General features: G+C 39.9%; 1 protein-coding gene across 1 annotated transcript; it reads right to left on the bottom strand.

The window, feature by feature from the left end:
• Positions 1-4,930: 4,930 nt before the first annotated feature.
• On the bottom strand, positions 4,931-16,224 carry dipk1c (divergent protein kinase domain 1C). Its single transcript, XM_027013289.2, has 4 exons — positions 15,487-16,224; positions 8,027-8,761; positions 6,472-6,636; positions 4,931-5,439 (listed from the first exon to the last, which is right to left on the bottom strand). Exons 1-4 carry the CDS (start codon positions 15,697-15,699, stop codon positions 5,176-5,178), a joined length of 1,377 nt encoding a protein of 458 aa, XP_026869090.2. The 5' UTR covers positions 15,700-16,224; the 3' UTR covers positions 4,931-5,175.
• Between the last annotated feature and the right edge of the window lie 301 nt (positions 16,225-16,525).

Genomic DNA, 16,525 nt, shown 5'->3' on the forward strand with positions numbered 1-16,525 from the left:
GGAATTGACCACAAATTACTTTTCAGGTTCTTGCAGTTTTCATTTTTCTGTGGAGAGATAGCATTGCTGATAACATCTGGACTCAGTGTGATGTCTGTTTGTTTACATCTTTACTGGCTATTCTTGTCAAGTAAACACACACATTAGTGAATGGTATTGCTGGGAAGTCAGTGAATTTAACGATACTTGTAATTGGGTAATGATTATTTGAATGGATATTAAAATAAATGATGTCTCTGCAAGGAAATATGGTTTACAAGGCTTGCTCCATTTTGGCCTGGAGCCTTTCCCCGAAAATACATGAAAATTTGGTCAAGTCCAAATCTCATTGTGTATTGATTATCAAACACCACCCTAAGAGGCTTTCTGGCCTACATGCTCTCCCCTCAGGCCTTTATTCAGACAGGGGAGGGGGAGACTAATTTTGGCACCTAGATAGCTACATACTTCTAGATAGCTACATACTTCTTGTGTAGAATTAAAGCACTCCTTCACAGAGCAACTGCCTAATACCAAAAGCATTAGAAAAATTCCCACTTCGATTGTCTAAAAAATGCTGGCAATTTCTAGTGAATTCGGAAGCACTTGACACTGAGAAATGGGATCCACAAAGCTAGCTTTGTTCTTGCATGATCCTGAGAAATATTAATAAAAATATCCTTGTAAGCCTCTGAATGCCTCTACAGAGGAAGTCTTGTCTCCACTTTCAGTGCAACGGATTAGGTGAAAATCTGTAAATGGGAGCTGCTCGTGTCATTATTGCCCAGGTGACAGGAAAGGGGGGAACAGGAATTACAGAGAGGCTAATCCCTTTTGGTATGGCTTGGAGCTCCTGACAGACCCGAACAAAACAACATCTTAGCCTCAGATTGAAGCACTTACATCAGCAACAGACTGGAAATTGCCAGTGCATCAATTTTATATGTGGTGTATATAAAAGCCTGGAAAATGGAAGGCTGAATATGTGGTGCATGGTGGATGTCATAGTATAGCTGTGTTTAATAACTGACTGCCAAAAAGGGTCAGTTTATGCATCTCTGGAATGAGGTGGAAAGGGCTGTTCACAGCAACCTTTGGCTTTCACCTATTTTGCAAATGATTTTTTACATACCTGCACAGTACGTCGAATCTATTCACAGATGATTTCATGCTGTTGACACAAGCAACTGCATAGGTGTACTTAAAAATATTGCAACTTTATAACAATAATCTGCATAATCCTATAGATATTTGCATCATCACTTGTTGACCTTGCTTGTTTCTAAAATAACTGGTTACATGAAGGTCTGTTCTCTTCCTGCCTCATCTTAGCAGGTTTACAAAGAGTATCACAAGCCTTCACTTGACATGAAAAAGTCTGAGGCATAAGGAAATAAAGGTTCTTTTAAACTCTTCTATTTTTTTTAATCCAAACCTAGTGTTGCCTAAAGGTTCATTACTCTGTTAGAGCGGTGGCAGGCAGCCAGAGAAGTTATGAATTCAACCGCTTCTCATGAAGTTGTTTATGAATTTCTCAGCATTTGCCAGCATGTAGCTGTGAGCCAGGTGATTCCCCTGACAACAGCTAACTGAACTTTCCAGATCTGTTTAAGCGTTAACAGCACAGATAAACCATCCGTTGCACTTTTTTTCATCTGTTGCACATTTTTTGCATGAATAAGAGGCTGTTTAAATGGTTTTGGATAAGATCCAGGTGATCAATAAATGGTCACTCAGGCTTTATTTGGAATATCACACAACACAGTCCTTGAAAAATTGAGAAATAACCTTATAGTTTGCTGTGACCAATTACTTATCATGATCCCAGTAGTCTGTATAGCCTGTGCTATAAAAATGCTGTGGTGTTTTCGGCAATTTTGCGGAGCTCTCCACAGACAGCTGCTACAGCAGATTTTCCTGTGAAAGGTAAGGGGTAGCGATGGATGTGTGCTTGTGGCTGGGAACATGAGATGATTTATCATCTGCTCTTGCAATGCAGCAAAGAGGGCTTTAAGTTGCATGCTCTACCCACTCAAGAATGCACTCTGTCTTGTCCCATTACCCAGCTCAGGCCTGTTATAGGGAATGACAGAGTTTCACTCTGATGATAAACTGCCTGTGTCTGTCCTGTACTGCATTCTGGTACTACTCACCTAATGTGAGTTTCAAAAGAATCGAGAACATTCATTTGTTCTCTGTAGTTGGACAGAGATTAATGCACTTATTAATTAAATTAGGTTTTTTTTTGCCTGTTTGTTTTTTAAAGTTAGGTTAAAGTTTAAAAATGGACTGGTAAAGCTGGAACGGATAGCCCTTGCACCTGATTTTACTAATCTGTACTATTCTCATTTGATGCAGAATTTGCAAAATCTGTCTGTACTGTTACATTTGGATCAATAGACAGAGAGTCCCTTCTGAACAAGAACTGACTCTTCTTCACACCAGGCGTGAGTCAATGCTGGCAGTGGAAACTTATGCTGGATGCATTGTTTGCAGCCTACTTGTTGGGACATAACTGCCAGGGAGGGAGACTGTTTACTTATCTTCTGATCTGTCAGAGTCTCAGTGAAACAGCTATTTGGCTCTCTGTACACACGAAAGTCAAAACATTATATGTAACCACCGTGTGCTTGTGTTGGATTTGTACCACAAATGACTACTGGTCCATGTGTTGGCATATGATAAGACATGTTACTTGGAGTTATATTTTATTGAATTTTATTCAATCTGAAAATGTATCTTAGAGATATATATTAATGACGTGATTTCCTCCTTTTTATACATTTCTTCTTATGCCCTGGGCACAACTCTGTACAAGACCAGACAAATTTATCTTTTGGCTCATTTTGTGCATTAGTGGGGAATTTAAATCCTTTATTCATTAGAGGATACTTTTTCATGCCTGAAGACTCTCAATTGGAGCCATGCTGTAATTTCTATTCATTTTTCAGTTTTTGTTGTTGTTTTGCTTTTTGAAAAGAAAACTGTAAAATGTTTTACTGTGTATATCATTTAATTTAGTCAGATTTAGAACAATGCAAGATGAGTATTAGAAGTCAGTAACAACATTAAAAAATAAATAAATAAACATGAATGAAATAAAAAAAAATAGGAGCAGTACGTGGCATGAAAAGGAATATGACTGGTCTGTGTGCTCCCAGTTAAGGTAACACTATCTTTGCTGTTTTTTTAACCTTATGACCCTTCACTCACAAGTCCAGAGCAATCATGGCTCATCAGGGCAGCAGTGCTCTGAATGTCCTGCAGCATTCTCAGACATGTCAACACATCACCCAAACACTATGCACAGCTCTGAGACGCTTGGCCACAAAAGCAGTTAAGTTGTTCCAGAGCTCTGTGTCTAAAATTACCCAGATGACTGAGGCTCAGTGAAAGACATCTGACACAGTTGGTTTTTTTTTCGTTTTGTTTTTTTTTTTTGCTTCCGCTAAGTCTAGAGTTTTAGGGCCTGCAGAAAAGCTTTGGATAAGATTTAAGATGCATTCATACAAGCTTGATTTTTCCAGTCAGTTGACTGCACATTCAGGCATCCTGTCCTCTCTGAATAAAGTTTGTCAATAGTTTCTGTACATTATGTGCTTTACAGGAGCAGTCTCTGCACTAAAACTCACTTGATATGGATATTCCACTCCACTTTAATCCCAGGAGTCCTGTCATGACACCACCCGGCCTAGTGTACACCAGTTTGCATTTCCTGTTTTGCAGCTGGTGCTGAGAATTGTTCTCTGGGTTTTGGTAGAATACTGCAAGTATGTGAAAGGTTTACAAACATCTGCTTCCAATTTGAATGGCTTAGATTTGTAGTTGAGGACAAATCTTTCGATGACGGCATGAGTAAGAAACTTCCAAAATTTCAGCGTTGGAACTCTTTAAAAATCACAAAAATAAGTTCAGAGTCCCCATTCATGGATTTTTAGGAGACCATCTATTGTAATCTTAGTTAACATAAGAAAGCTCCAGATTCTTAGAGGCATTACCAACATAAGCACACATACTGAACTGTTGCTTTATAGATTCTCTCCATGAAGAATAACAGCAAAAAAACCTCAGAATACCAGAATTAGTTTGTGTACTAAGAAGGTGGAATAGACGTGTTTCAAACATGTACCTGAACATCGACTAAGCCTGCCTTTGCATAACTAACCAGTGCATCAGTCAGCACAACCTTGTGTATGTACAATGGTTTGCCTCCCTCCTTTTTTGTACTGTATCTTCATTGCTGAAGCATATATATAAATATAAGTAACATAACTATATAAGTAACATGAATCTTGAGCTCTGATTTAGCTAAATCTGAAATCTGATCTGCCTCACTCAGCTCACCATTTTAATTATAACTTAATATTTTTGTTGCTCCAACGCAAGCCAGCCAAATTATTGTTGACCCTTGCTCTCTGAAAGGAATGTCATATAGATTGTAAACTACCAATCTATAACCTTAGGTTAACTTAGGTGCAGATCAAAACCAGAACCCTGCTGTTGCCTTGGAAGCATAGTACATGATGACATTCATAAGTCATGCTGGGGTAGTATCAGATTTGGAGCAACATTAAGTTGCAAAGTTCACTTGCACACAAGATATTAGCAGGCCTTACTGAGACACTGTCCGCTCCATTCTGCAAGGCGTTTTCTCCTTCATTTTGTGACCTGGGGTTGTGTTTAGTCTCTCCCACTATGCTCTTATTGAGAGGACAGCTGGAGGCCAACTGCAGCCCTGTCTCCTGCAAGGAGGGAACTATTCCTAAAAGATGGCGAGATGGTGCAGACTACTGTATACTTTCTCTTGACCGATGGGGAACAAATGTTGGTTTGATCTCTAAACTTCACATCTGTCTCGCTGTAAGGTGTTGATGTGAAGCCATTAAGCTCCAAACACATACAGAATAGAGAAAGCTGCTGGTGTGTATTGCTTATACACTTAGGAACATGATGATGAGGAATTGGTTTATTGGCATTTTTGTGAATTCACTGATATACCTTTTCTATACAAAATTATTATGTACATTAGAAGTTAGATAATCCAGTATTTAATTGAATAAACTTTTAATTCTAATGAATAAAATTAAATGTTGCCGTATTAACCATAATTATGTAACTGTTATTAAATGTAAAACTAAACGGTTCTAGCACAGTTGAAAAGTAAACCAGCTACACAAAATGTCAACCATTGTTAACTCAAAAGTTGAGTGCTGTATGCACATGATGGGGCCCGCGTGCTTGTTTTTGACTCTGCTGATTGGCAGACTCTTCCTGGATGAGCTGAGTGAGAAGGCCTTGAAGCCGTAACCACGTTGCCTGGCTGTGCTCTGTGTCCTCCCCGTTCTCGGTCTCTGCGCAATCCTGCACTGCCTGCTGGAGCTCTACCTGGAGGGGGCATCCTGCCTTATCCCCCAGCAGTGTGGGAGAGAACCAGGAGCGGAAGATCTTTTCACAGATCACCTGTATAGGGAGGGAGAGAAAGAAGAATGAATGTGTGACAGTCTGAGATGCCAAATGGAACGCTGCAAGAGAAAGAAGGGAAACAGCCATTGTGATCGTGACCTCTCGGTCTTATGATCGGGACTGCCGTCATCGGTCATATTCTTATTACATCTCGTTTGAAGGGGACAGGAGCTATGAGATATGCTCGTCTCCTTGCCGTAGCATTCTCAACGGCACAAAGGCCCTATTGTCCTGAGTGGCAGGCAGGACAATAGGAAGGTAGAGGTCATCTGGTGTCGTGATAAGTGATCAGGGATGGAGAGATGGACTCTGTCTCAGCCAGCCGCGGCCCAGAGATGGACTTGGTTTCATCCCACTCCCTCATCTCTTGGCCTGACACATTAAATGGCACTGGCATTGACAACAGGCGCTGATTTTGGGCCACATAGTAAAAAGATCAAAGCAATGATGCGATAATGCTAAAATCAGTCCGACATGGGTCTTGGTTAAATCAAACCAAATCACAAATAAAATTATATTTTTGTATTATCTAAATGTTTACTAATTATTTTAACTAACAAAAACTGCTTTTAAACAATCAGTGTACAAAAGTTCTTGGAAATAAGATTTGAATTCTTGTGAGCTTCTTCTCTTCTTAAAGGAAGCCACAACGAGTTTCTTTTTCACCCTGCATTTCTAACTTCCCTCATGTTTGGAATCGGTCATGATGGTAGACTCCTATCTGATGCTTTCCAGTGTTATCATGAACTATTAACATTCCACATGTTGTTCCCGGTATTGCTTATGGTTGAGGAATTGTTTCCTCATGACCGTTACAATTCTTCCATTGAACTGTCACATTTTGCAGCTTAATAAAAACAAAGTCCAGTGATAACATCGGACTTAGCATTAAACTATGGAATTCTAGAGGGTAGGCATGCACCCACCCAAATTTACTTTTTAAAATCTTTTGGTTAAGTAAATTGAATTTACTTACCCCACTAAGTAATTAAAGTAGGAGTAAAGTAATAGTTTTTTCTTGAAACGTACCTGAAGGTTGCTATTTATACGTTTTGATCCACACTTGTTTCTCCTTGTGTCACATTTGGAGATGCAGTCAAAGAAGTTGCAGTCATTATCATTGGTGCAGTTCTGTTCAAGAATGTCCTGCATTTTGGGCTCAAAAAAAGCCATGTCCACATCTATAGCTGCCACCTGCCCAAGGAAAAACACCAATAGGTATTTTAGAGGAAGGCTACAGTACATTTGTACTTTGTTGCATTTAAAGAGAAATCATATATTAACCAAAAATAATAAAAAATACTCAAGCATATATGAGAACATAAAAACATGAAGTACTGACATGTGGATAACAATCAAGGTGCTGCTTTGTGAAATAAGTTGGACCATTGTTGAAGCAACTGAACAGTGCTGATTTCGATATGTAAAAATGTATTACATAGATTCAGTCTGTTTAAACATGACCTAAAAATGTCTAGTCATGGCACCACATTACCATATAAATAACACATGTCTCTGACAAACCTTACATTAAGTTCAAGTGATGAGTGATGTTATGACTGAACATTGCCATTGCCGCAGGCAATCTGGAGTGTTCCAAAAGGTGAGTGCTGTACTTAAAACAAAGTTGGATATTTTTATCCATGTATATCTTCAGTCACGTGAACCTACTGTAGTTGCCCAGTTTATTAGATTTCCATCTGCTGTTGTTATGACAATAGAAAATATTCATATCTAATAATATACATAATGGTTATACAAATATCTCATATACTAACAGGAAATTTAGTATATTAAATTCTTTCCAGTATAGATAAAAATGGGATTTATAGATCTATTATTTATATAAAATATATACATTTGAATTGAAACTTATTGTTTATTTTTATTATTACATCCTGTAATTTTGGAAAAGTACAATTAATTGATTAATTGTGAATACATTAATGCTTTCTTTTTTCACCCCTTCTGACTGTCCTTCAGCTATTTATTGATTTAACTGTGCTATTTAGTTAATGAGAATTCTGAGCTAAAATATTAACATTTTTTAGGGAATAACAGGGTTTAGCCTTTAAATAAACTTTCCTGTCGCACTAAAATCCTGTTTCTTTTCAAAGACACATTTGTAAGTGCTAAAGTAAAAAAACAAAACAAATTTACACATTACAAACACATGAATTTAAATTTATTTTTAATTTCCTTTAAATTAACATGTTCCTGCTTTTTTCATAATAAATAAGTGCATTAGCTTCTTAGTAAGTACACAAAGGAATCAGTCATATAAATAGAATTAATTCTATGGGTGCATCAAAACAATTTTTGTTTGTGTTTGGCGTTGTTAGAAACATTTGGTGAGGGCCAGGGCTGTGGGTGATTTTGAATTCTGCGACCTTGTTTTGTTTATATAAGGCTTTTATTGTTATGCAGAGAAAAAGCAACTTACCAGAATGCATGCTGGCTCTGAGCACATCTTAATGACAACTTTTACCTGACTTTTCCAGACAAACCACTTATTCTTTCCGCCGCGTAAACAAACACAGATCTAGAGATACCACAGCAGGTGTATGCGCAGGATAGTACCCACCGTTAAGTCCTTCCTGACGGCAAAATTCTCAGGCTTGATATCGCAGAGGTGTAAGTGGTGAGAAAAGTCATTCTCAAAGTGCCCCACCATGTCTAAGAAGCTAAGAGCAACTCGGTGCACCATGTCCATCTCTGTCAGCGTCCGTTCCGGCTTGCCCCGAGGGCTTTGAGACAGGCTCACTGAGAGCTCCTCCAGTGGGAAGATGTTCTGGTCCCAGGCATGGCCGGCCGCCAGGTATTCGACAGCATAAAAGTGGCCACAGGAACCCAGCACTTTGGCCACATGGTCCGTCAGGTCCTGCATTACACGGAGGAAGGTGTATTCCTCCTGCTGCAGCAGGGCCCACAGCGAGGCCAGTTCAGCCCGTGAGTATGCCTGCTCTCTTTCCCTTAGACTCTCACTCCAGAACTGAGGGAGGGTCAAGTTAGTCCCTGCCTCCAGACCCAGAGAGTTCTTAATCTCTAGGGTGGCATAGAAGACCACATCTAGGGGTGAGAGCTCCTCCTCGATCCCGGCGCCACCCACAGTGTCTTGATATTCCAGCAGAGCCAAGGCCTCGTAGGAGGAGAAGTTCTCTAGCTTGGACTTGAGGACGATGGGCACGCCTCGCCAGCTGGCCGCCATGACCTTTTTGCCGTTTTCGTAGTAGAGGCAGCGCTTGTACTCCACATGGCCACCCACGCAGAGGTCTTCACACAGGTCACCTGTTAGAACACCCTGCTGGTATTCATCACACTGCAACACAGACAACAATATATCCCTTCACTTATGATTATCCGTTATCCGTTCACTTATGATTATCCGTTATCCGTTCACTTATGATTATCCGTTATCCGTTCACTTACAACAGGCCAAACTTCAGCCATATTTTAATGAAAGTGGAACTCTTTAGGAAGACAACCGAATTCCAAATTCTCAGAATCACTACATTAGTTTCCCAGTAAATACACAAAGGAATGACAGAGTCATATAAATAGAATTAATTCTGTGCATGCATTAAAACAATTTTTGTTTTTGTTTGTCTTTGTTGGATTGCATGCATATATAGTCAGTATTATACCCTGTTTTCATATCTAATCATATGGACAATTGCCTCCCTTCATACCTAATTACATTAGGCTTAAGAGTCCCGTACCACATTGTTTTGTGCATTTTTAATTTATTCTTGCTATTTGGATCTTGTAGCACCAGGTAACGATGGAAACTAACAATGGATTTTAAGCATAAAATAGTTTGGGGAGAAAAAGCGATGTCCTTGTATGAGTGCCTGGATCCTCATGAGGTTATCATTTTTTTTCAGGATACACTTATTTAGCCATGAGTCGAGATAAAAATGTTGTCATGGAAACAGACAGTACGTTCTTACAAACACTAAACCTGAGGAAGCGATCTTATTAGCTATTCTGTGTGATAGTAGACTTTCCACTCAGAAACCCCTCGAGCCTTAGACACACATTCTGCAGTTCACTCAGAAGTTCCTGATGTAAGTGTTTTGTGGTTGTGGTTGAGGTTCTTTCTGCAGGATCATTCTTCTTTTGTGTCGGGTTCTAAACACAAGCACTAAGAAGTAGTTCTACTGTGATCACTGTACCCTTGAAGTTTCTTCAATAACAAGTCTTTATTGATTTAAATATTACTAAATGGCTTCTCACACTATGTGTTATGTGACCAGTTATGTGAAAATTAAAGTACACTATTTTGCGTCCACAGCTCCCACCTATCCAAATTTGGACAAATGATTTGAGTCCATTTCTGTATAGCATGACGAGCCTTAAAGCTGATTACTAAAAGCCACTTTAGGTTCAGGCATTTGTCTGGCATTGCCCTCAGACTTAAACGTTTGTGCGTCATAGGTTTAGAGAGAGACTTAATAAACTCTCCTTTCCAAGACTATTGGAAACTATTTTAACAGGCAGATTCAATGGTACAGCAGAAAGACCAGGGATAATAGAACCTTAGAGCTTCTCACAATAACTGCTTTGGCTTGTGAGGCATTTTACTATTGCACTTACACTTATAGATTATAGTGTTATTTGGTACTTCAGACTGCAGATTACCTTCAGTCTTTGTGTGTAGTACACAATAACCTGAACAAAAACATTTATTTTCTTGCATTGTATAGATGGGCTTGTGATCAACCTGCACTATCTAAGCCCTTCTGACACAGTACCTCTTTTATCAGTGCAGTACATTTTTCATCTCATCTCACACTTATTGAACATGTGCCATGTGTGATCTTTAGGACCAATGCACATTTTAAAGTACACCCAAAATCCTGCTCTTTAATCTTACTGTTACAAAGCAATACATTACGCCAAGTGTAAAAAACGATTTAGCGCACTCCCCCTTTTGCGTGGCCCCACTTCTCCGTACTCATCTCCGTCCTCCTCCACTTGAGCTGAAGCATGATCTAATCTGCAGCTGACTCTACACACTCTGCCATCTCCATTTGCAGAGTAAAAGCATGACGAGGTGTTCACAGAGATTAGCTGCAAATCCTCTACTGCCACATTCCAAAGTAAACAGCTGTCATGTCAGTTCAGCCAGGGGTTGGGCCAGCCAGCTAATGGTCCTGACTTCTAATGTTAGAACAGTATAGATAGTGGTGTGTTTTCCTTATCATCATCCATCAAAATGGTTTATTGGGTGTCTTTCTGGACATACATTCATTATTTCTGTGCTCAAGGTCCAGATAGCTCAAATATCTTTACAAAAGGTCAGGGATAATGCAAGATATGGACTTGGACATTTGTAAAGCTCCTTTGTGACAACGGCTGTTGTTAAAAGCGTTATATAAATACATTTTGATTTGATTTTAAGATGTGCATTACCCAGTATCTCCTGTATTCGATTCAGGAATGCTTTGTAATCTCTGCATTGCCAAGTTCCATAACCTTGCATATTTTTACAGGGCAAGCTTGCCTAGCTCTAATATTCAGTATTAAAAAAAGAAAAACAAGGCTCTATCCAACAACAACACATCAACAAAATCTCTGTCATATGTGCTAAGATCCCACACATAAACATAACTGTAAAAGGCCAAACTAAAAATCTTGTATACTAATATGCTGGTTATGCTTGAGGCTTTGTAAGCAGAGAAGTGTTCGTCCTGTTGTATAAGATGTGTCTTGTCCGTGGTGGTCCCTGGATTAGAGGCATCTGGCCAGGACCGTTACTGTTTATTTTTATATTTATTTATTTATTTTTCGACATGTTCTGGACATATGCCAAGTACCACACAGCCGTTAAAATATCCTGGATTTCTAGGCCTTGCATCATATTTGACAGCCACTGTTTTTAGCTTCTGTTTCGGCATGTAAACTTTCCCACCACAGGGTTGGATGCGGGTCAGTTAAATTCTGTAATGACAAACACCGTATGTTTGCTGATTAAAAATTAATTAATAGAGTACGAACTCCTAGCTTCCCAATACAATTCATAACAATAATGAACGATTCGTGTACCATTCATGTCTGCTGTGCTGTCAGTTAGCGATGTTTATTTTCTACTCAGAAAACAATGACAGACCATTCACCTGTTATAGAGCAAACACAAGAACGGACATTTGAAGAGTATTTGGTTTAGCTGAGGTCAGAGAAATTCTTTTATATTTCTCTTCCTGAACTTAGTTGGCAGTGCTCACAAGCCAATTATTATATTTGGGTATGGCAAGTAATTAATTAGTAACTTGGCATCTTTAGTAGTATGAAAAATAATACAATCGCATAGCACATATTAGCCATTACTTTGTTGTTTGAACTGCTTTTTGTCTAAGACCAAGAGATTTGGCCATTTGTCTCAGGAACAAGTGTCTGAATGAAGCAAAGCTTCAAATTTACTTGAGTGGACTTGGAGTAGTGTCTTTCTCCATTCATAAAATTGCTTCTCTGTTATATTGCTCAGCATCTGTATAAACAAGATCCCAAAGGAGCCTATTTCTAAAGAAATATATGTATATACATGCTAAAAACACCTTAAGTTTTTTAAAATTCTTACAAATATACATAAATATGTAAACGATTATTAATAACATTTTAGAAATATTTATTCACCAAAATGCCATCTGCAAACTGATATTTGCTACACCAAATGATTCCTTTTGGCACAGTACTGGTGAAGAGCCTCTTCAGCTCACTATGCCAGAAATATCTGCATGCTCCAGCCAGCGCTGCTTCATCAGGCTCACTGCAGCACATCCATATGCATATGCATATCTATGGTCAAGCAGTTCCCATATCTCAGTGTACGTTCCATTTGCCAAGTGCACACAAGAGAGGACTTGTCCATGAAAGCCCATACTGGACATATAGAGGAAATGGATATTTGACATTTAGATGAGACTTTGTAATGTTTACTTCATGCATTTCTCAAATTAAACAATAAGTCCTTTTTCCAGTAAACTTTTAGAATGGCTATGGTATGTGATTGTGGGTAGCTGACTTCAGGAGAAGTGCTAAAGCCATTAATACTATACAATAATTGACAGTTTAATCAATAGCTTTTCATTTTGATCATCTACTATACAATGATAAGACTGCAGCAAAACGACCTGACAAGTTTAATTCCTAAATACAAATCATTGCTGATGAACTTACAAATAAACTATACATTTTAATGGTAACAATTTTAATATTTCTGTTACAAAAACATTTTGCGTACGCTGCCACCAAACATTCTGTGACTAAATAATGCATGATGGATATTATGGAACCTTTTGTATGAGTTTGCACTGACCTCCAACATCTGATCTAATAATGTCCTTTTTCACCAGTGCTCCTAAGAGTAATATACAGCATCCAATAAAAGCCTTCACTTAGCACAGAATAACATAACATGCGGCGTACAGATCCAAGCGAATTATGCATAAGCCGCAGAGCTGCTTTTAGGATGTGTCTTCATATGTGTGTCGATCAAATTCATGCACTCTAATATATTATACTGTGGGCATGATCATCTGTGCAGTGGCTGGTATATCCAGGACATAGCACAGGATCCCTGCAGTACAGAGCCATTAACGGCACAGCAAGGCTGTTCTGGCTACTTCATTAACGCTCACTAAGAATTGACCTGTAGCTCATGTGACAGGTGCTGCTGCTAATTTCAAAGGGACCTGTGTGGATAAACAATGAATGAAAAGCACAACCAAATATGGATCATTCATGGTGCATAATACGCAATGCTTTATTAAGATCTATAATTTGTGATGTTTTGTATTTTTGATGCCTTCATTCAAGACGTTTTGGAATGATGTATGTCAAAATTGTATGAAAAACCAATTAATAAAATAAGTTTAAATTGTTTTAAGGCACTCTGAAATCTTTCAGTGATAAATCTATCTGTCTTCAGCTTGACATTGTATTATGAAGCTGAAGCCCCCAAATATTAACATGCTGAAACAAGCCAGGCTTGGTTTGCACCAGGTACTCTCGGTAGATCTTCCCAGAGGAAGTCATGCTTGAGTTCATTTCAATGAACTCTGTCAGGATTTTGACAAAGCCTTTACTGTGTCACTGATAATATATTGCTTATTTCCCCATTCTCTCAACTCTGTGTGTGGTCTTTGTAATTTGCAAGCTTGTGTTTTATTCAAAGGATGCATCGAATATTGTTTTTCTTGATTGATTGTCTTTTTTCTTTAATCCAAATTCTGCATTGGAACAGACTAAAAAAGCTGTTAAAGGTGTGCAAAGGATCCTGCAGAAAATCCCAAGTTCAGCAGAACATAGAAAATGTTGGAGTGGTACGCTATGTGCTTAAATCAGTTCAACACTATGACTCATACAGACCTTATGGGTGTTCGTGTTTTTCATGATTCTAGGAACTGTCACTGAGTCAGTAATTTATAGCTGTTTTAACCTGTGTGCCTTTTATACTCATGTTTTATATTCACAGTAGTCATTGTCTACTGCACAGGAGCATTTCTTTTAGTTTATTTGTTCCTTTTAATTTTTCTTCCTCTAGAAAATACAGGAATCACCACAAAAAGTTACTTCAACTGAACACTCTTGATTTGAATTTACTTAAAACAATATTGCAAAATATATAAATCAGTACATTGTCTTAGTGTTACCCTTTTTGTTACCCCTGAACATAATAAATGCCTCTTGCTTAATTTCTCTACCCAGTCATTAATTTAGATGATGTTTGGCACAGTGCAAAATTCCTTTGCTGTGCACCTATTGGGCCACACTAAGACTCTGCTCTCGGGTAGACTGGCTGCTAAATGATGTGGTTTTCAAAATACTCTCAGGAGAGAAAAAGTGAGCCTCTTTCCTCCATGTTTAAATTCCTTCTCATTCAGCTCTAAACTTTCATGTATTTACATATCCAGAGAGAGGCTGATTCATATTTGTTTGTCAGACTCATCGTAGACTCATTGTAAATCATTTATTCTTAATTTTATTGAAAAGCCTCTGTAAGGCGTGCTGCATCTCAGATAATCTAGTGTCCATAAAGCATCAATGGTTATTTCAGTATATAAAACGGCATAAGACGATAGCAAATTATCTGTTCTCTATCTGAAAATGATCACCCTGCAGTACTGACGCTAATTTTCTAAGTGCATTAAAAGCAGTCTTAGTCCTTGCTACGGTGGTCTTCATTTCTGAAACTGTATTAGTATATTTTAAAACTGTCCTTTTTAAGATTTCTCAGTGGGAACTCCGAATTAGATTCTGGGCTCTCTGCATGACCCCTTCCTTTGGAGGCTGTCTTTGCAAAAATGCGGCTTCATCATTCACTTGCTGCTGACCAATATGGCAGTGCGATTAAGATGTAGGGTTTCTCTCAGGAACAGAGCATAATCCCTTAACAGAAGCCTTGTTGGGACTGTGACTCATGAATCACAGGCTGACAGATGAAACCTATGCAGTGCCTCATTTACCATTCAGTTGAACATTTATCAGAACTTCCAGACTGCATGCTGCCTGTGAACCCCCAATTAAAATCAATATGATTCATGTTGTGTGCACAGGGCATAAACAGCCAATCTGCATGGCTGGGTTCGCTGTTGAGACAGTGCCATTTACTGATTACTGCATGCAAACCAGTGCAGAATTACTCCCATTAATCCAAGTACAGAATTGGACACATGAACTCTAGCAGTAACTGTTAAAGTTTGAAACAGAGTGGAAGCATATGTTATTTTGTTTTGTTAACTAAAAATATCTTTGCCACCTTTGAACAGATTTGATGGCCTGTTAGTTTTCTTTTTGAACCACAAACAGCCTCTGTTTTTGGACACCCTGCTTTGATACGTGGACTTTGCTCTCTACAAACATGTGTCCTGCCCCTCCTGCCTAAACATAAACATGGGTCAGGGCCCTACATTAGCGACTCCAAACCCTGCGACTTTGCTGTCCGTGTGTGCCGCCGGCTCGTATTCGAACTATAAAAATAAAACTTCACAGTCATGCAGTTACGGGCAAGCTATAAATGAATGAGCCAAAGTCACATCCTACCACTCTCTGGAGGATCTTTCTGCTCTTGTCGTCTGTGCAAAAGTCAGAGAACATGCTCCTGTGCACGAAGAGCAGGCCACTGAGGAAGAGCCAGGTGAGGAGCCAGAGCAGGGCGACGAGCAGGGCACCCCGCCTGCACGCCCGTGCCCTCAGCCACCGCAGAGCCCAGCCAGCCTGGCCCAGCCCCGGGGCCCTCCGTCCCACCTGCCGCATCGGCCAGAACCCCAGCCTCCTTCCGGGGGTGTGGCGGTGTCCCGTCTAACCCGGGGACGTGGAGAAGCTGCGTTAGAGCTGTTAGAGCTCCTCCCGTGGACATCTGTGGTTGTCCCGGCTGCGTGGTGAGGGGGTTTGTGACCTGCCTCGGCTGTCTCCTCCACTGCTCCAGCAGCGGGTTCGTCTCAGTGGGTACTCCCCTGCTCCTCCTCTCACCGGGTGGACCCCCATGCCCGGCTCGCTCTGGACACTTCCTCCCTGCCTGTGGAGGGAGGCTCAAACCTCAGCACATCTCTGTTGCAGCTTTCTCCACTTCTTTGTCGGCTGTTATTCTGTGAATGAAAGCAGCCGTGCAGTGCAAAGACCTCTCAGTCACACAGCTCCTTTGTCAAAGTGGAATTGGACTTTCTCTCTGTTATTTTCTGTTCCACTTCTTCTCCTGCTCTGTGTTCCTTCTGCTTTGAGCCTCTGCTTTCACGGTCTGCCTTACTCCCTCCTTTTCTCCTTGTTTTTCAATTTCCTCTTTCCCTCCCTCTCTCCTTCTTTATCTCTCTCTTTCAATCTCTCCCTCTTATTACACCCCACCTTTCTCTCTCTCTCTCTCTCTCTCTCTCTCTCTCTCGCTCTCTCTTTCTCTCTGAGATGCCCGCCCCCTTCTCGAGGGTTTGCCTCCTTTTGGTCGGCTTCTTCTCGTTTCCACGGCAGCCAGGCCTTTCCTGCAGACACATTCAGCCTCTGAGCAGTGACTGCAGTATTCTGCATGTCCTGCCAAAGCTTCCCCTGCTATGCCCGCAAGACGCTGTTTTCAGCATTCCTTAGTGCTTCA

Source organism: Electrophorus electricus, chromosome 10, assembly GCF_013358815.1.
Source record: "Electrophorus electricus isolate fEleEle1 chromosome 10, fEleEle1.pri, whole genome shotgun sequence".
Classification (NCBI taxonomy): domain Eukaryota; kingdom Metazoa; phylum Chordata; class Actinopteri; order Gymnotiformes; family Gymnotidae; genus Electrophorus; species Electrophorus electricus.

Coding starts and splice junctions, on each gene's coding strand:
- dipk1c (XM_027013289.2), bottom strand. CDS start 15,699: ATGCGGCAGGTGGGACGGAGGGCCCCGGGGCTGGGCCAGGCTGGCTGG. Junction 8,762..15,486: donor GAAAGATCCTCCAGAGAGTG/GTAGGATGTGAC, acceptor TCTGTGTTGCAG/TGTGATGAATACCAGCAGGG. Junction 6,637..8,026: donor CCGTCAGGAAGGACTTAACG/GTGGGTACTATC, acceptor TTCCTTGGGCAG/GTGGCAGCTATAGATGTGGA.